Here is a 20,000-nt window from a genome sequence, read left to right as displayed (position 1 = left end):
CTATATCCACAGATTTAGAAGGTGGAATGATGGTTGTGTGTGTGTGTGTGTGTGTGTGTGTGTACACTGAAGACTGAAAATGTGGAATTTTTGGAATACTGGTCTGCTCATGTTACCACAGTTTATGAACTCCTTATCTCACCTCAATGTTCTAATGAAACACTAGTTTGGACTACAGGCAACATTACACACAATGTTCTAATGAAACATTAGTTTGGACTACAGGCAACATTACACACAATGTTCTAATGAAACAATAGTGCTTAATGTCAGAAGCCACACACACACACACACACACACACACTTCTAGGAAAACATTTTTTTAGTGCCTATCTATCCAGTGGTCGGACACATTCCAGTTAACCAGTACTTAGAGAAACATCTTAACTTCATAACAGGAAAGTCAGTTTTTTTTTTTTAACGAAAGAAAATATTTTGTTTTATGTCATTATGATTTATTAGTAATATGTTTAGTTAATGTATTTCAAACAAAGACTACATTTTCAGTGTATCACCATAATGAGCACAACATCCTTTTTTATTATTATTAAACTGTACCTTATTTTTTTTTTTACATTGTAATTTGATAATGTGCTATTTTGGCAACTTTGTTAAGCACCAACTATTTGCAATAAAGTTCTGAAATGTTGATGTGTTTACGAGTTGATGATTTTCCATTATCATGTGGGTGAAGTGATTCATTTAGTTTCTGCCCCCACAGAGTTTCAATGTCATGTTGCCAAATGCTGCCTAAATCCCCTATCTTCTGATGGAGATGGGAATACACAAATGATAAGGCTGCATGGCAACAGCTTTTATTAACTGAAGTGATTCTGGCACAATCTCAGCGATGATTCTAGGAACACACTTTGATATCTTACAGGCCTTGCACTTTGTCTTTCCCTCCAAACATGCACATACAAGATTACACACACACACACACACACACACACACACACACACACACACACACAGATATGGTTACCACCTGTTAGCTGGGGCATGTTGAGCCAGATTAAACTGTAGGGAGGACAAGCAGTACTATCAGTCATGATATTGCTCCATCCCTGAGAGATTTGTGAGAGACAGACGGCCATGTTATCAGCAATGAGGTTTCAGACACTGAAAGAATGCGAGTTGGAGACTCTCCCCACCAGAGGACCATAAACATGAGCATTAGCGCCCTCTTGTGGTCATGCTGTAGGCCTACTACTGACTCAACTGACTACCAAGACATGGAAAGATACAGTAGGGATGGGCTATATGCAGGTATTAGATTTTAAATGCAATGCATTAGTTGCTCCTGTACAGTTTTTATGTTCAATCCTGAAAGAGAAATGTTCAGGCCCCTCTTCCTATATAATGAGTTCATGCCATGATTGGGCATAAATAAAATAAATAAATAAAATACACTGTGGTCTTACAAATGTAATAACATCATCTTATTGTGACATACAACCATGCAACACCAGTTAATGTGCATGAACATACACTGAATTGGAAACAAATCTATAATGTTGAAAGTCAACCAACTGATCACCCCAGACATAGGCCTAAATCTACATAATATGTTAAAATTCATCAAAATGACACATAATCAATATAATTGTGTAATCAATATAGACATGTAATCGAATTATGGGACATTCCATGTCATGTGGTACCATGTCCAGAAAAATGAATTTCATGTTCTTTTCTTCAAACTTCTTTGTGGCAGTTATTACTAGGTAACAGTTTACGGTAAGGGTACATGAATTCATGCATGAATTAATTCATGATTTATGCATTACTTCATTCCTTTATATGTTATGAATCATCAATCATAAATCATAATGATGTGCTCACCATACTTAATGCTTTAGTTGATGTGTTGTTCATGTATGAGGTCATGAATGACAGACTATGAACTCATGTAAATTCCGGATGATTCATGAGATATTAAGGAATGAAGTAATACGTAAATCATGAATTAATTCATGCATGAATTCATGATAATTCATGTACCCTTCCCATAAAGTGTTACCCATTACTAAAATAGTATTCACCGATAATTTGAAGACCTACTTAATAAACATCACAAATGTGAGGAGCGAGGCAGGTGAGGTGTTGAATATCCTCTGCCCACACAGGTTGTCCCAAACTAAGCCAACAACACTCTGGGCCTGAGGTCTCTTCTCTCCAGCCTCAGCCAATGCCCAACATCGCGGGACGACTCGGTGAAAACAAGCGCATGGACAACTGAAGTGAATTAAAAAATTACACTGAAGATTTGGCCATTAAGTCGGGTCATCTTCCTACAGTATGAGCCAGCTGCTAGTTTGTAGGGACACTCACTCAGTCCAGCTGTTGCTAACTTCAGACTGTACCGGTTTTGCTGTTCTATCTAACTCATCGGTACAGTTCAATATGTTATCAATGGACCAATACAACCACTTGGTTTGGTTTTATTGAGGACAGCTCGTAGACTTTATGCACTTTATGTCAACAGGAAATGATGTGGCCACAATGTCAAGAATAGACCTTTTTCACGGCAGCCATTTTGACATGAATGTAAGGCTAGCACTGGTGTTGGTGGTACAATTCCGGTGCAAAATGAACCTAAGGTTTAATAACACATGTGTACTGAGTTTGTTCGTTCTCTGGGATATGTTTTCATGCTAATCGAACGTGACCAGTTTTACCAAAAACCGCTAATTAGCTTATAACGCTAGTATTCGGGGCACATGTAAAGTAAAAAGAAATCGCTATTTCTATACCACTAACAAGGCTCAAAATAGCACCACAGTTCCACGGTAGCATATAATGAGGGGCCCTACATGTAAACCGAAGCATTGAGAACTTTGTAAGTGTACAGACAGTTTATTAAAAAGATAGTTTAGAAACAGTACTTTTCACATATACAGGCGGGCGCCATCTTGGGAAAACAGTCACCTGACAGTTCAGCTCGCATTGCTCCAGTCCAACGTTGTGCAACGTGAGCTGAATTGTCACGTGACTGTATACGTGAACGGTATATAAATATACTGTACCTACCATTTGATTAGAGGGTGGTCTTGAGGCCTGGGACTCCTGTGTGTTCACCATGTCCTGCATGTTCTGCCCTGGGAAGGCAACCTCTTCTTTACAAGCACACAATTCTGATCATAAACACATGTTTGTACGGAGCCCCTAAAGTGACATCTGCAATAGGTCTTTAATTCAGTTTTTGCTTTTCTAAGTTTCTGTTGCACACACAAAAGTATCTAGTGCGCGCACCAAAAACTTGAAAACAAATTTCTTTGCACATGTCCCTTGACAGGCTCCGTACTTTTTATATCACAATAACCACATTGCATTCAATACAGACTGAGGGAGACAATAACAAGAAGTCCACATGGTTTCTCTCTGGCTATGAATGTCTTTAATGTTTCCAGGTCAGAATCACAGCATACAAGTGTGTAATAACTTCTAAATTAAACAGAAATATCATCACCTTATTTATATCATTTTTTACTTTTCTTTTTTTGTAATAATTATCTTTTTTTAAAATCCAGTATTAACATGGTTTTTCCTCGTCTCAAGTCTTGGGTTTTCTGATTTCAACAAAGAAAGGAAGTCTAGACAACAGGTGCAAGTTCTCGCTTATCTCGAGGTCCCCAATGTTTGTTTATTTATTTATTGTTTGTTTGTTTCTTAATGTCATGTGCTTCTGCCTGTTCAAAACCAACAGGCTTGTATGCTACTGACCTAAACTGATCATCGTTCTGTTCTCAGAGTTAAAAAACAAAACAAAACAAAACAAAAACACTTCCAAAGAACATGTGTGGTCCTGTCTTTAGGGAGTCATAGAGAAGAGACACCAACACCGGCCTAACAGGTTCTGCATGATGTGATACTGCATGTATTTTTGTGGTGGACAGATGAGAAATAGTTTTCTTCGTCATCGGTGGACGGGTCTTGGAGAGTTGTGTTCATATATTCCTCTACGACAATACTGATATTTTTGTTCAAGAAAATATTCTTTAGTCAAAAATAACCCTGACACACACACTCTCTCTCTCTGCCTCTGTCTGAATTGAACTGAATTTTGACACCAATAATCTACTTGACCCTGACCTGACCTTGAACCTTGCTAACCTGTGCCTGTATGACCTGTGGGTCAACGCTATGGTAACGGTCTCTTGAGCTGCATGCGCAGGGTGTCTCAACCAGCGTCCAGCCTTTAACATGTGAAAGTCTACTGGGGAGCAGACACCGACCCCACACCCTAAGCAAGCTACAGCCTGGCAGTTGGACTTAGCCACCCAGCCATATTCCTACACAGTACACACACACTGCAACTGCGTTCAGTACAGAGAAGTTCTATACCTACGGGGCGAATGTCCCATCAGGTATGAGGAGCAGAACAACAGCTTTAAGTGTCTATTGTAAAACGATGACCCCCCATATGGCTGTTCAAATGTCAAGATGCTACATATTAGATTTATGACCTTCTGTCAATGCACAAGCTATGAATGTCAGCAAACCATCCCTCACCACTTAAAAAGTGACTCAAAATGACCCAAATCAACAGGACATCATTATATTTAAGGAGGCAGAATGGACTTTGTCGGCCAATTTGGAACTTGCACCTGTTGTCTTGCTGACAAAGTATTTCATTCACTCAAAAAAATAAACAAACAAGAAACTGAATATTTACAAATATTTTTTTTTGTCAGCTTGTTCTTACACTTAAAAATGTACAGTTGTTTTTTTTTCTTCCCCTCCTCCTCAGTCTCTTTCCATGTTCTCGTAATAATGTGTTCTTCAGAGAAGCTCTTCAGGTGAGCAGAGGGGAAAATGTCCCGACTGTGAGCAGGTCACAGTAGTCCCCCTCTTAACGTGTAAGCATATAAAACAGACAAGTAAAATAGCGGAAAACAAAACAAAACAAAGAGCCTTTTTCCTGTAGTTGCAGACATAACGCTGGACCTCCTCATATTAGTGTGTTCCCGGTTAACACGCACCTTAATAGTTTTGTAGTTAAGTTCGACAGATGTCTAGCGTCCGATATCCCTTTCTGATGGTACCTCCAAGTGTCATGTTTTGAAATGTATTTTTGTGTGTGCCCCCCAATCTTGCTCATGTATGTTTGTGCCCTCGACTTCATTCTCTTTTGTCCAACAAGTGAAGTCCGAACTCTTGTTTTGCGCTTAAAAGCTCAAAGTCGCTCCCCTCTTTTCACAGCCCGTATTTTGTGTAAAGCACCAAGAAAAAATGTCCCCACGACATGTCCATCATATCCACAGAGAGAAACGCCAACCGCATCTAAAACATGGACAAAGTAGCCTACACATAAACAAATTAAATCCAAACGTTTCTCCTTCAGGCACACAAACAATACTGTGAAGCCACCATGGTGCCCAAAACTCTACAAAAACAAACATTTTGAGCAAAAAAACTCCAAAAAACAAACAAACTAAAAACAAGAAAGCAGACAGAAGACCTCATATCATCTGGGCTTGTTGACATTTCTGTACTGTGTGAGCATCCATTTTTGAGGGGTACGATCTGCCCAGACATACAGGAGTGCAGTGGACGTACATTTGAGCGTTATGCTCATACAGAGAAAAGGGACCAATTCAAACAAAAATGACACACTGCCGCCACCTTGTGGTCACATTCCAAACAGCGCCCTAAAGTGAACTGTCATGGAATAGTTACCTAATGCCAGCCAGCGTGCCGGCCGTATGCAATGTCTGATTCCTTTGCTGACATCATATCAATAGAATACACAAAAAGTAATTCCACCTCGCAGCGCTTTTTCAATGTGCTTACAACGGATGTAATAATTGTAATGCAGGGTAGAGATGGAGAGAGAGAGAGCGAGAGAGAGTGTGTGTGTGTGTGTGTGAGAGAGAGAGAGAGTGTGTGAGATATGGACAATGAAAGCTGAATAAATGATGACTGCATGAGCCACAATAGAATGCACTTGCATTTGCCAGCAAACAGAGAGATAGAGAGAGAGACAGAGAGAGAGAGGGAGGGAGAGAGGGAGAGAGAGAGAGGCTGTAAATGTAACAATGGAGGTAATGGGGCCATGTTTTATATAATCCCCCAAATGAGATTGACCAAAGGGCTTTCATTCTCCTACAAGGAGGTTAACTCTACACATATGATACATCTCTCTCTCTCTCTCTCTCTCTCTCTCTCTCTCTCTCTCTCTCTCTCTCTCTCTCCTACTTTCTTTCTATTGCTACTCTTTCTCTGTTCTTGCTGCTTATTAACAGATCTATAAAGGACTAGTATCTCTCTTCACTAGCTAGCGTGCACACACACACACACACACACACACACACACACACACAAGCTATTTCATCAAACAGAATGCATGTACAGATAGCAAGAGAGAGATGAGAGGGAGGAAGTGTGTGTGTGTGTGTGTGTGTGTGTGTGTGTGTGTGTGTGTGTGTGTGTGTGTGTTTGTGTGTAAAAATAATCTATTTTAAGGGTAATCGCAATGGAATGAGAAGTCAGGGCAAATGTATGAATGTACTATGTACAATGAAGGGCAGGTTTATGCAACTTACAAGTCTAATGTCAGAGCCATCTGTGATGTCGCACATGCACGCACGCACACACACACACACACACACACACACACACGCACACACGCACACACACACACACACACACACACACACACACACACACACACACACAGCTCACGTCTCTAGCTATTCAGTACAATATAAACCCTGGCGAATTCACATCATGTGAGATACAGTATAGCACCAATAATTACTATCAGCGAGACAGGGCTTGGACAAATAAAGTTAAAAAAAAAAGAGGATATGATAAAACATCATGAGTCAGTGCGTCAGCATGTAGTAGAAAAGAGATGAGATCTGGTGGGTGGGTGGAGGCTGGATGATGTCACATTAGAGAGAGGAGTGATGATGACCAATGGCTCGAGGCCACAGCGCTAATGTCCTGTCCTTAGCAGTCATTCGGCTGCAGGCCACAGAAAGAAACTATGAGGGTGTGTGTGTGTGTGTGTGTGTGTGTGTGTGTGTGTGTGCGCGCTCAGTTCTGTGTACAATGACAAGACTGAGACTAAGACAGCTGATCATTTACTAAAGGATGAGTGTAAAGTAAAAAAAAACCCTTTTGACCTTTTGACCTTTTCTTCGTCTTCTTCGCCATCGTAGTCTTCTTCCTTTTGTGTCCCGTTTAAAAAATAAGTCATGCATAGAATCCCACTGAGCAAACCTTTAGTGATATATACGGCATCCATCTTTGTATATATAGCACTCAGTCTCTCTATTTATATATTTATAAACCTTTTTCCCAACCAGGAGAGGGCATCCACGGCCAAGAGACAGAAAGATGTGATGGCAAAAAAGATTTTGGCACTGGTGGGCGAAAAAATCATTTTCCCAACGTGGCGAACTTCTCTTCTCTTCAATCACACAGGGTGGACTTCTTGGCACCAAGTTTGCTGGCTGAACCACAATGTCGAGCTGTTGTATTTTTTTTTTAATATATATCTATCTATACATATACATATATTTATATATATATATATAATTTTAAATCCAGTCATATGAATGTTGCAAATGTTCATATTGTACTGTGTGTATATAAAAAAATAAGCTACTCCAAAGATTCAAATTGATGGGAAATTGGAAAGGGGATGGTGCTACTGAGCGAAGGATAGGGATGGATGTATAGAAAAGTAGAGTTGGTGTGAAAGAAAGAGAGGAGGACATGATGAAGGGATATGGAGGGCAGATGGAGAGATGTCCGAGTATGTCACCTCATACAGAGAGATAGAGAGAGAAAAAATATCTCCTCTTCTTTCTTCTTCTCCTTAGCCTCCTTTGCTCTTCAGTGTGTCTCTGAAGATGTGTGAGAGTGTGTGTGATGTCTCTCGTGCTCCCAGAGAAGGTCATCACTAAATACAGAGAGGACGGTCTGATGTCCATCTCACTGCAGAGTCTAAACATCTAGACCAAACGTGTGTGTGTGTGTGTGTGTGTTCTTCTTCAGCATTTGCAAACGGAAAAACAAAACAAAAATCCTCCCCTTTCATGCGAGTGGAGTTAGTTCAGAAGGCTGCCACCAGGTGGCGCTATTTATCCAAAGATGAGCAGGGGTGGGGGGTCTATGACGCATTGGCAAGTTGGCAGAGTGTTTCACTGTTTTTTTAAAATGGTGGTCGGGTGGGGGTTGGCACACAGACTGGTAGGAAGGTGGAGGAACCATGGAGTCACTGACGGATGGAGTTTGTAAAAAGGGGTGCCAGCAGTGGGTTAAGGGTCATAGCAGGATAAGATCAGAGATTAGCTGGGGGGCCCAGTGTTGGTGCCCGAGAGGAGAGAGGAGGAGGAGGAGGGTGTTGTTCCTGCCTCATCCTGAAGGAGGCGCTGTGTGTGTGTGGGCCGGGGTGGTAGCGGCGGATGAGGCCTGTGGTAGGAGAGGGGTTTGGGAGGCTGGCGGTGGTGGTGGTGGTGGTGGTGCTACTATACCCGGGTGGTGGAGTGTGGGTGGGGCAGGGTGTTGTTGTGGCCGGCGGTGGTGGGGAAGGTGTTGAAGGCGTGGAGGGGCTGCATGCCGGTGATGGAGCTGGGGATCATGGTGATGGTGTTGGGCGTCATGAGGGGCACGTCGTCGGGCGCGCGCCGTAGCGCCAGCGTGTAGTCGGGCGGGCAGGCCGGTCGCAGGATGTCGTGCGGCCGCAGTGGCTCCAGGTCGTGGTGCGCGTCGTGCTCCGACTGCTTCATCTGCATGGACATGATCTCCTCCTCCTGGCTGTGCGCCAGGTCGTTAGCGCCGCCGCCCACGCCCACGATGCCGCCGATGCCGCCCACACCCATGCCCAGCCCCATGCCCATACCCATGCCGCGCTGCGGCGAAAGCCGATGCCGACGCATTTCGTGGCGCTTGTCGCGCTTGTAGTAGAGTGCGGCGAAAGCCAGGATGTTGAGGAAAAGCAGCGAGGCACCCACGGCCACCGTGACGCTGAGCTCCGTGGAGTAGTCGCGCGTGTCGTCGGGGAAGGGCGAGACGCGCGGGCGCTCCGAACCGTATGGGTCTGTCTCTGGCGGGTAGGTGGGGTACGGGTGGCGCGTGGTGCGCGGCCCGCTGGGCTTCCAGTGGGGCGTGCGGGCAGTGCCGGGTGGCACGCGGGTGGTGGTCGAGCTCAGGAGCTCCTCGTGGAGGTTGTGCAGGTGAGGCACCAGCTCCAGCCAGAAGGCCACCTTGTTGGCGCGGTAGTTGTCGCGGATGCGCGGCTTGAGGCCGATGTGCAGGTACTGCTTGTCCTTGGAGCTGAACTTGGTCCAGATGACCTCCTCGAAGCGGTTGGGCTTGGTGTGGATGAACTTGGTGTCCTGGGGCACGGGCAAGTTGGGATCCCTGAAATAACAGAAACAGAAAAAGAAATTGAAAAAGAAACTTAAATATCACGTCATAACTCTGTAGCCAAAAGCTCAGAATAAGAGAGAAGAAAGTAAAAGACAAGACTCAGACATCCCCAACACACTCATAACTTCAGGGAACAAAACATCAAACTGCTGACGCCTAGACAGCTAGATAGAATCTGTCTCATGAAACATGGTCTGGAAACTCTCCTTCAACTTTTGAAACTAATTTTGATTATGCCATCAGTATCTCACTATGACACTTTCCCTTCGCTTTAACTCCAGCAAGACGTTTGTCTAGCCATTCATATTCTCTTTTCTAACATTCTGCAGTAATTTCTACAGTTTTTATCAAAATAATTTCTGAACCAAAACATGGTCAGTACAGTTGACCATGAAGCTTCGAAGCTGTTAAAACATGTGCTATCTTAAATACACAACATGTGTAGCCTACTGTTCGTTTGCGCAATACAGAATATTTATTGTTTATTAAGTAATTTCTCTGCTGCTGGCTGATTGATCGAACAAGGGATTTCTCTTCGTCCTCAGCAAATTAAAGGTAGTTCTGTAGAGAGCAATGTGAATAAACTAAAGGTAGGGTAAGTGATGCTAAGCTATTTCTAATATGTAACACTTTTTTGTAACGTTCAGCAAATAATACTCACTGTGGGAGAAAGCTGTTTTGTTCTTTTATCTATCATGTATCATGTTTATTTCACCTCCATTGTATTAAGTGATTATGCAAACATTGTATCTTACCCCTGTATGAGCTTATGTTTAGAGAAGTCACATCGCATGACTGGTTGTTGTTGTTTTGTGCCTATTCTAAACACACAGTATGAAATGGTTGTGGTTAATTGAAATGTCAAGCTACCTAATAAGCAGAGGTGAGCGAGGGCATGCAGCCGTATTAAGATGCTAGGTTTCATAAGCATGTTTATGTCTCTGTATCAGTGATGTGCGGTTAGGGGAGGCAGGTGCCTCACCATTAATGCTCCAATGAAAATAAATGTAATAACATTTTATTTTACAGAAATGGCGTAAATTAGTGAAGAAAAATGAGTGTGGAAAAATATTATTTAACATTTTAATTTAAATTACTTTAATTTTGTAATTTAAATTACTTTAATTTAATTTACGTAATTTCTGTGTAATTACGTTTTTAATGAGCTCTGTCCAGTAGAAAGGCTGAAAACCATGCATGGGGGAGTCTGGGACTCCGAACAAAGACCTCCGCCACTTGTTTGTAACAAAAGAGGAAGGCCAATGACTCTTCTAGTTAGCCGATGCTACCAACAGTTTTTCGATGGGGGTGCCTCTGGCATCGGCCTAGCCATGCAAATAAATCACTGTTTTACACCATTTACGAGGCTCAAAGTAGCTCCATACTTCATTGGTAGACTTCCGAGGGCCTTGACATTTAAAACGAGACATTGAGAACTTTGAAAAAGCACTGGTAGTTTATTTACAAGATGATTTATATAGACAGTACCTTCATGAAGTTTACCATTCGCCGCCATCTTGAATTTAGTCACGATAAGTCGAGCGACGAGTACGAATGAACAGGTATGATAAGGGACCAGATTCCAAAAATAATTCAGTGGAAATGCATGGATTCCAGTAGCTGCTAAAAACAGATGAGCCGAGATGAGCTATGAGACATACAGTATGTTCACACCCGGTATCATGTTTCAACACTTTAGGTCAATATCACACCGGAATTCTCCTTTAAGTTTGATGAGATACTTAATTGGTGTTATCTGTTGAGAGATAATAATAGAGTGAAAGAGTTAAAAAAATGGGAAATGAAAGTAGTCCTGCAGGATCTGGTCAGTGACCAGTAGAAGAAAGAGCTGAAGTTTAAGTATATATACTCTTTTGAGCCCGTGAGGGAAATTTGGTCTCTGCATTTATCCCAATCCGTGAATTAGTGAAACACACTCAGCACACAGTGAGGTGAAGCACACACTAATCCCGGCGCAGTGAGCTGCCTGCAACAACAGCGGCGCTCGGGGAGCAGTGAGGTATTAGGTGCCTTGCTCAAGGGCACCTCAGCCATGCCTACTGGTCGGGGTTCGAACCGGCAACCCTCCGGTGCTAACCAGTAGGCCACGGCTGCCCCTACGACTGGAAGTACATGGAACAAAAATATCCAGGGTCTACTATCCAGGGTTAAAAATGGTATTGGAAATATGGTATAACTATCATGTTCAGATACAGTGCTGACCAATCTGAAAAGAAAGATAGAGGAGAAAAGGGGAAAAGTGAAAGACTTAGAGAGGGAAGGGCACTCTAGTGATCCTCTGGATAAAGCAAGGTGTTGTAGACACAAGAAAGAGAAAAAATTATCGGGCTAAAGAGTGCAACTGAGCTCCAACAGTTCCGCCGTGTACGATACATACATACATACGATCAGCAAAAACAAATTGTAACTCTGGCAGACCACCGTCAAATACATAGGTTATGAGGTTTCATGACAAGGTCGAACCCTTGATGATGAATGAAAACTAACCCTCTTGAACGCTCCAAAGACACAAATTATAACATTTGTAGGATTAACCAATTACTGCAGACAGTGGGTAGCCAACAATGCTGAGATAGTTAAGCCACTGGCAGATTTGATCTAATAAAATGACTGAAAAGGACACAGATTATGCAAAAACCTTTGAACAAACAGTTGTCTGTAGGGCAGGAGATATTATGTCACTACTAACACAGAAACATGGGGGTGCCTGTTGCCTATTTCTCAGGTAAACTTGATGCTGTAGCGAGAGGCAAGTCACACTGCCTTCAAGCTGTGATTGCCACCCCTATGGCCATACAAGCATCGATACATGTGGGCTTATATCGGCCACTAGTGCTTAAAGTTCCCCATGTCGCTGCCGTATTGTTATTACAAAACAAACAGGCATATACAAAACCCGCTAAACATTTATCTTGCTTGGTGACGTTGCCATCACAACCACATCTAACTATTGAGAAATGCACTGCCCTACTGCCTCACTCCTGCCTCACTGTTGTCCGTAGAAGGAGAAGGACAACCATACAATTGTGTTGAAATAACAAAAAAGTGTGGCTGCAAGGGCTGATTTAACTGATGTAGCATTTCCAAACGCAGACCTAATTTTGTATGTTGATGGCTTTAGCGAAAAGGAAGCAGATTGTTCCAAACGTACAGGATATGCTGTGGTAACGGAAATGTTCACAGGACGTACGGATGTACGTCCTATTTGCAAACATTTTATGAAAAGTGTATTATCTGTGCTAAACTTAATCCACAAGGGGCAATGAGATCAGAGCCTGGTAAATTTCCACCTATCAAAGTATCCATTCGAAAACAATACAATGGATTTCACTGAGCTGAACAAATTGAAAACAAACAAATAAAACTGCTTGGTGATAGTAGACACGTACTCAAAATGGGTCAAAGTTTTCCCTACAGCACACACTGATGCTAAAACAGTAGCAAAAGCCCTGACACAAGTGATAATTCCTACCTACGGAATTCCCACTAAAATGTACAGCGACAACAAAACTCATTTTATCAATCAAGTTATTCGGAATAACTCACAAATTCCACTGCGCATATCACCCCCAATCAGCAGGGTTAGTGGAGAGAACTTACCAAACCATGACAAGCAGACTAAAGAAAACAGTGGCAAATACAGGAAATAATTGGGTCCAGTGTCGACCTATTGTTAAAATAAGTATACAAGTATGTTAGTTGAAATAGCTGAATACATGCGACAAAAGTTGAGAGAACAAAATGCTCAAGTCTCTCTCTCTCCCCCCAACATTAAACCACAGAACAAGAGCAGCAAGTGCAACCTGGTGCTGATAAAAATAATCAAGCGAAAGCACTGGTACCATCCCAGGTGGGAAGGGCCTTACTATGTCTTATTCTTCACTCCAACTGCTTGTCAAACTAAAGGAAAGAGCCAAGTCGATACATCTCACACACCGCAAGAAGGTGCACAGTTTGGAAGAAGAAGGGGAGTAGGTGAGTCGCCTCTCTAAGGCTAAAAGTCCAGATACAGAGGGGACGGGGGGCTATTAGTGGATCTGCCGTCCCAAACCTGGTGATGAAAACTGCGGCCTCAGAGAATTTAGGACTCGCCTACTTCCTCCTCAAGAATGAGGGTCCTTCCAGCAGTGTGGACGTTGTGTGCACCTTCCCAAAACCACGCAGCGGCTGGAACAAGCTAGAAGCACCATCACCAAAGTTGTCACGGTAGAAGAAACTGTATCTATCTCCTGCAATGAGTGGCCGTGGACAAGTAAAGCGAGATGGGAAATGTTATTGGCTGAATATACCTATCATGATGTTTTAGGCACAACTCAAGGCAGAAAAGACACAGGTAGCCGTTATTCCATTGTGAAAACTGATACCAATGCTGCAGTCATTACTATAAAAATGAGTAAAAGTGATGATGGAAACATATTGGTGTGCCATACAGTAGTCTCTCACTGACAGTATTATCTATCATTCACCTACTGTAAGTTGCTTTGGACAACCTGTTCCTTCTCCTCTGCGTGGAGTTGTCCTCTTTTCCTAGGCTATCAACAGCACAGTTGCATTCTCAGTTATAAGATTTTGAGGGTTGTAAAATATGACAATGTGTTGCACTGAATCATTGTCATGTTCTGTCATTTGTCCTGCTAGCTTTTCTGCTGAAATAAGTACGAGTGCTGCCTGACAGTGACGCTCCATTTCCGATGTCAGATTAGGCTATTATTTGCACTAGATGTTGCAGTGCTTTACTTAATCACTGCAAGTAGCATAATCAGTATGAGGTATTGGTTCTATCTAGCTCGAGTTTCTGCAGCCAGCAGCTAGAGCAGCAAGGCAGCTACAGTGCTACACTCTGGGGGCACGAACATGGGGGCACATCCCCACCTGTGATAAGAATGAGCAGAGGCAGGGATATCAAGACCAGAAGTAGGGACCCCCACCAGCAAATAACACCCTGCCTTCAGTACTGTTTAAGTGTATACACAGTTCAGTTCACCCTGTGCTACACTTACTGTTTAAGTGTATACACAGTTCAGTTCACCCTGTGCTACACTAATCTTTATTACTGTTTAAGTGTATACACAGTTCAGTTCAACCCTGTGCAGGCATTAATCTTTATTACTGTTTAAGTGTATAGATAGATAGATAGATACTTTATTGATCCCCAGGGGAAATTCAAGACTGTATACACAGTTCAGTTGACCCTGTGCTACACTAATCTTTACTACTGTTTAAGTGTATACTCAGTTCAACCCTGTGCAGGCACTAATCTTTATGACTGTTTAAGAGTATACACAGTTCATATCAACCCTGTGCAGGCACTAATCTTTATTACTGTTTAAGTGTATACTCAGTTCAACCCTGTGCATGCACTATAATCTTTCTACAGGTGTCAAACTTTTTCCAAAGTAAAAAATGCCCACACACTGCTCACTGGGCAGGTTCTAACTCAGTGGTGGTACTGTGTGTGTGTGTGTGTGTATATGTGTGTGTGTGTGTGTGTGTGTGTGTGTGTGTGTGTGTGTGTGTGTGTGAGTGTGTGTGTGTGTGTGTGTGTGTGTGTGTGTGTGTATGTGTGTGTGTGTGTGTGTGTGTGTGTGTGTGTGTGTGTGTGTGTGTATGTGTGTGTGTGTGTGTGTGTGTTGTGGGTGGTCTCCCCTGCCTCATCTCACGCTCTTCATCAAAGAAGATTGGGAAGATTTCAGTGAATATTTTATCACTGCAGGAGCTTCCTGGCAAGTCTGAAGGTTTTTTTTTTCTTTCTTGCTTGCTTTCTTTTTTTAAAAAAAAGGTGCACTCCAGTCCAAATAATGTGTCTGAGCATTTTAGTGTTACGCAAAAAGGCACTTCCCCGTGGTGAGACACACAGGGTCTCTTTCAACTGCAAATTCTCAGCAAGTATGTAGATTTTCTGCCAACAAAAAGTGCCATTTCCTGCCCTGATTCCCTCTCAGAAAATGGCTTTTCCCCCATGAAGTGAGGTAACTTCATTCTTCTCACCTCTGCTTGTTTTACTTTCACTTGAAGCTTGAGACCAATTTCAGTCTGGGAGCAGCAACACAAAGTTCTGCTACATTTTTCGAAAATGCATTATTTATATTCTCGAGAAAAAATGGAAAGTACATGAAACCCGACGCGCTTTTTTCAACCAACCTAGAGAGTAGCGCTTACATAAAAGAATAAAATCCTAGACATGCAAGACTTACAACACTGTTGTTGTTCAGGAGCTGAAGTGTCTTTCAACAAAACATGCTGCAAATTTTAAAGGCAGAAAGACTTGTTCCCCAAAAGCACAGTTGAGCAGCGGCTCAAATCATTGCCTGACCGAGGCCTCCATTTTGAACCCTCACCATAATGGATGATTGGACAACGGCCCTTTTGGGAGGCACATACCCCAAGTTTATGTCTGCCTTCTGACCTCCATATCAACAGCAGTGAAGGCTGATGTGGTTACAATACATCCCATACTAATTTTAATTCATATCTTAGCACTCAGAGGTGACAGCTATGTAAATGAATATGTAAGAAATGTATGTCCATGAAGTAAGAGAAAACGGCTGCCGTGGTGTCCTGTTATACGAAATTAATGGACGATAGCGAGAGGCGAAGAACTCCACGACGCGCAGTAGTTGCCAATATAGGCAATAGGTCTTTATAGCACGGAAAGGAAACACGCAGTTCTGTTTAAAAAAAAAAGGCAACTTCCTTTGGCCCTAACAGCGATAGCATGGACAGTTAGCTTGTTAACAGTTGATAGACCAAGCAGTGGAATAATAGTCAAATAAATTACCTGTTTTACTGACATATCAGTAATATAACACCTTCCAGATGAGTTTCATACATCAATATGGGAGCTAACTTTGACGACTTGTTGGAGGCTATCATTGTCGTCATGATTGTTTATACCAAGCCCTCACGGGTCAGTGAGTGTAATGCCCTTTAGGTGGCCAAGTGCTGCCTTTCTTTTTTCCTTTTTCACTTTGTCTCATTTCCCTGCACTGCTGACAGGCTGTGAAAAAGAGCTTGTGGGGGTGCATGCATACATGTGTGTGCGTGCGTGTGAGTATGTCTTATTAGGAGGAGCATGTTTATTTGAAAAAGACAATGTTTTTTGTACCCTGGAACTTGTAAAAATGCTTTAATGTACTGGGTCATTCAGAAAATTTGATTCCTATTGAAACTTGACTTCATCTTGACTACTTGAATCAAATAAAGTATGTGTGTGTGTGTGTGTGTGTGTATGTGTGTACATGTGCATGTGTGTATGTGTGTACATGTGCGTGTGTGTATGTTTGTACATGTGCGTGTGTGTATGTGTGTACATGTGTGTGTGTGTGTGTATGTGTGTACATGTGCGCGTGTGTGTGTTTCAGTCTCATACCCGGTCTTGGCGAAGTTGGTCCAGTAGGTCATGACCACGGCGCTCAGCATGACGTCGTTCTTGGAGAAGTTGCAGGGGAACAGGTCGGTGGCGCCCACCATGGGCACGCCGAACACGTACGGGATCTCGTCGCCGTGCGCCGCGTCGGCCCACTCGGGCCGCGTCTCCGTCTGGCAGTGGTGGTAGAAGGTGTAGAAGTAGACGGGCGACTGGTAGTCGGCGTGGAGCTTGGCCGTGGCGACCGCTGGCGCCACCCACTGGTGGTCGGTGAATAGCGCCAGCAGAGTCTTGCGGCGCATCTCGCCGTTGTCACGGTCGGCCCAGTCCGTGTACATGAACTTGATGGTCTCCCTGAGGATGTCTTTACCTTAGACGGAGGGACAGATTTGATTTTAGTAAGGGTGATGGAGAGACAACTAATACAGATATCTACAGACTGAGAGAGAGAGAGAGAGAGAGACAGAGACAGAGAGAGACAGCAAGAGAGAGAGAGAGAGACAGACAGACAGAGAGACAGACAGACAGAGAGAGAGAGACATCGAGAGAGAGAGAGAGAGAGAGACAGACAGACAGAGAGACAGAGACAGAGAGAGAGAGAACGAGAGAGAGAGAGAGACAGACAGAGAGACAGAGAGACAGAGAGAGAGAGAGAGAAATGCTTCATTACTGTGTTACTATGTGTGTGTGCGTGTATGGGTGTGTGTATAGGTGTGTGTGTGGGTACATAAGTGAAAACACACACAGGAGACAGAAGAGGAGAGACACAGAAGAAAGAGGTCTAGCAGCAGGTAGGTAAAGTGAAAAACAAAGGTTCTGATAAACACTTGTGTGAGGTGGTGTACATGGGGTGTCACTGGACAAGGTCTTTTTTTGTTTCTGTACGTGTGTGTGTGTGTGTGTGTGTGTGTGTGTGTGTGTGTGTAAGGATCACAGCTGGCATATGAGTACCCTGTGTGATGTTTTCTGCCTGATTGCAGAACAGCAGGCGGATCCCTCCAGAACACTCTTGAACTCCACGGTGTGAAGTGTGCACTGATGAGCGACCCTTCCCACCCCCACACCATTTACCAACCACAAGGGCACCGATATACCCCCACCCCCACACCATTTACCAACCACAAGGGCACCGATATACCCCCACCCCCACACCATTTACCCCCACTGGGGTGATAACGAACTGCCACAACCAGCTGTGCCACTCTTGAAATCTGCTCCTCCGGAGAAGAAAATAAACGCTCACTCTCGCTCACGTGAGGTGAGCAGAGAGGAGAACAAAATTGCTGCACACTGCCCACTAGTGTCAGGATGGAGGTAGTGCTTCTGGAGGTAGATAAGGCCTTCATTGGGCAAACAAGAGGAGCCTTTGGGGAAAGTTCCTGGGACAAATGGCTATTAATGTAAGGGCACTACCATGCTCTTTTTCTGAAGAGAAAATATACTCTCACCCTGAGACAGGAAGAGAGGAGAAAGAGCTCCTTACTGCCCCTTGTGCCTTGATGAGGGAAGTGCCACTTCATAACCCAGTCCAAGCAGGAAGAGCTGCCATGGACTATCAGTCCCGAATCGGTGAGAATTATTTAACGCAAGTTGAATACAGCACTGTTGTAAGTATTCAAATTGTAGCTAAATCTCCAGATTAATTCTTCATTTTCCGAAACTTCCAATGGTCAAGACAATGCTGATGTGAGACAATTTGCACTTTACCCATTTAAATGTGTTCCCAGTGTGAGACGCATTGCTGTTGCTGACGAAGGTAAATTACATTTGGACGGTGTGAGACAGGGCCTTTGTACATGTCCAACACATGCCAAGAGTGTGAGCTCAGCTGACAACCCTGTTATTCTTGGGGTCTTTTGGGAATGAGGTGAGAGGAGAGGAGGTGAGAGCTCTGCCTGCACTGGCTGCGTTACTCTGTTCCTACATCATGCCTACAGACACGACTCATTCTGCTTCGTTAAGGGCATAATGTGTTGCTTCTTCTGTTATTCAAAAATGACCTAAACATAGCAACAGAAGGTGAAGAAACAACCCTCTGATTTCCACTGAAGTTAGCACACAGACCAGTTCTAACACACCAACGTCAGCCTGGCTCTCTTGTAATAGCACTTCTCACCACATGTGGCGCTGTATTAAATACAATGCGAGTCAATGGTAGAGTACCATGTGGCTGTGTTCAAGACAACTTGAATCCACCAGAATCCCACCTAGCTCCTTCAAGGAGGTATTACGGTGTTTGGCCTAAAGCTGACTAGCTAACAGCGAACAACTGATAGTAGATGGGTTATAATGGACACTTGATCGGACACCTATGATCGGAATAAAACTGCTGATCTGATTAGAATGTTAATCAGAATGAAAGGAGTGGTGTATTCCATTCTTATTCCGATGAACAGCCATGTATACGGTCAATCGGGTTGCCTGTTGTAGCTTGTCGAGCAAAAGCCAAGCAGCAATGGCTATTCTGATCAAAGATTCTAGGGCGCTCCGCACACACACATCACACACTGCGCGTAGGGTACCAAGTGCCTGGGGGGGCACCAAAAAATCTGGGTCGTGAGAAATCACCACAATAGGCTACTAGTATAAATAACAAATTAAATATGTCTAAAGCATGTTAATATGCAAAAGCAATACAAAAGTAATATAGGCCTAGACCAAATTAGTCGAGAAAAAGATGAATCTCCTGTGCGGCCCTCTCTCCAGTCTCCCTCTGGTGCCCCCCCCCCCACCTCCCAGTGGTCTGTTCGACTATGGCTCAATCCAAAATTTGGCAGACACCTTAGACATGGCCTCGAAAAGGCACTAAGAGTCGGGGGCTGGGGCACATTGCTAGCGCCGGCCCTGCCTGCTAACATCTGTTCGGAATAGAATGTACTAGCTTCTGCTACTGGTCTCCTTCACACCACCGCAATTCATTTAAAGATGCTAAGATGGTGTCACTTGTTTGTGATGTCCCCGGCACAGGGCTCAGCTGAGCAATGCTATTGCCACTGACAGCAACTTCTCAAGCTTTGTTAAGGCAAAGTGGAACAGGATTAGGTGGGGATGTTTGTTGTCTGACTCTGGGCAGATGGAACATGAAATATTCACTGAGCGTAAGAGTGTTTTGACTCCTCTTGCTCACTTCCATGCATAATGCACTTTCCGCTGATTCGTGTTTCGAATGGTGACAATGGCGACGACGACGTAGTCGATCTGCTTTCGCTCCTTCTCTTCGGGGTAG

General features: G+C 43.5%; 1 protein-coding gene and 1 long non-coding RNA gene across 6 annotated transcripts in view; one reads left to right on the top strand and one right to left on the bottom strand.

The window, feature by feature from the left end:
- Nucleotides 1-6,376: 6,376 nt before the first annotated feature.
- Nucleotides 6,377-20,000, bottom strand: part of nlgn2a (neuroligin 2a) — a 114,078-nt gene continuing 100,454 nt past the window's right edge. For 4 of the 5 annotated variants that reach the window (XM_042069065.1, XM_042069067.1, XM_042069069.1 and 1 more), the window contains 2 exons: nt 16,778-17,144; nt 6,377-9,378 (listed from right to left, as the gene is read on the bottom strand). In XM_042069065.1, the coding sequence (XP_041924999.1) occupies nt 8,484-9,378; nt 16,778-17,144 (1,262 nt within the window). In that variant the 3' untranslated portion in view covers nt 6,377-8,483. The remainder of the gene's footprint in view (nt 9,379-16,777; nt 17,145-20,000) is intronic. The other variant, XM_042069066.1, reaches the window with a different exon arrangement.
- On the top strand, nt 10,219-13,050 carry LOC121689342. Its single transcript, XR_006024760.1, has 3 exons — nt 10,219-10,336; nt 11,981-11,983; nt 13,040-13,050. It is a non-coding gene; the product is annotated as an uncharacterized LOC121689342 (long non-coding RNA).

This window comes from Alosa sapidissima, chromosome 18 (assembly GCF_018492685.1).
Source record: "Alosa sapidissima isolate fAloSap1 chromosome 18, fAloSap1.pri, whole genome shotgun sequence".
Taxonomy (NCBI): domain Eukaryota; kingdom Metazoa; phylum Chordata; class Actinopteri; order Clupeiformes; family Clupeidae; genus Alosa; species Alosa sapidissima.
Note: the sequence above shows the minus strand (reverse complement) of the source record. Positions and strands in the feature narration are given on the sequence as shown.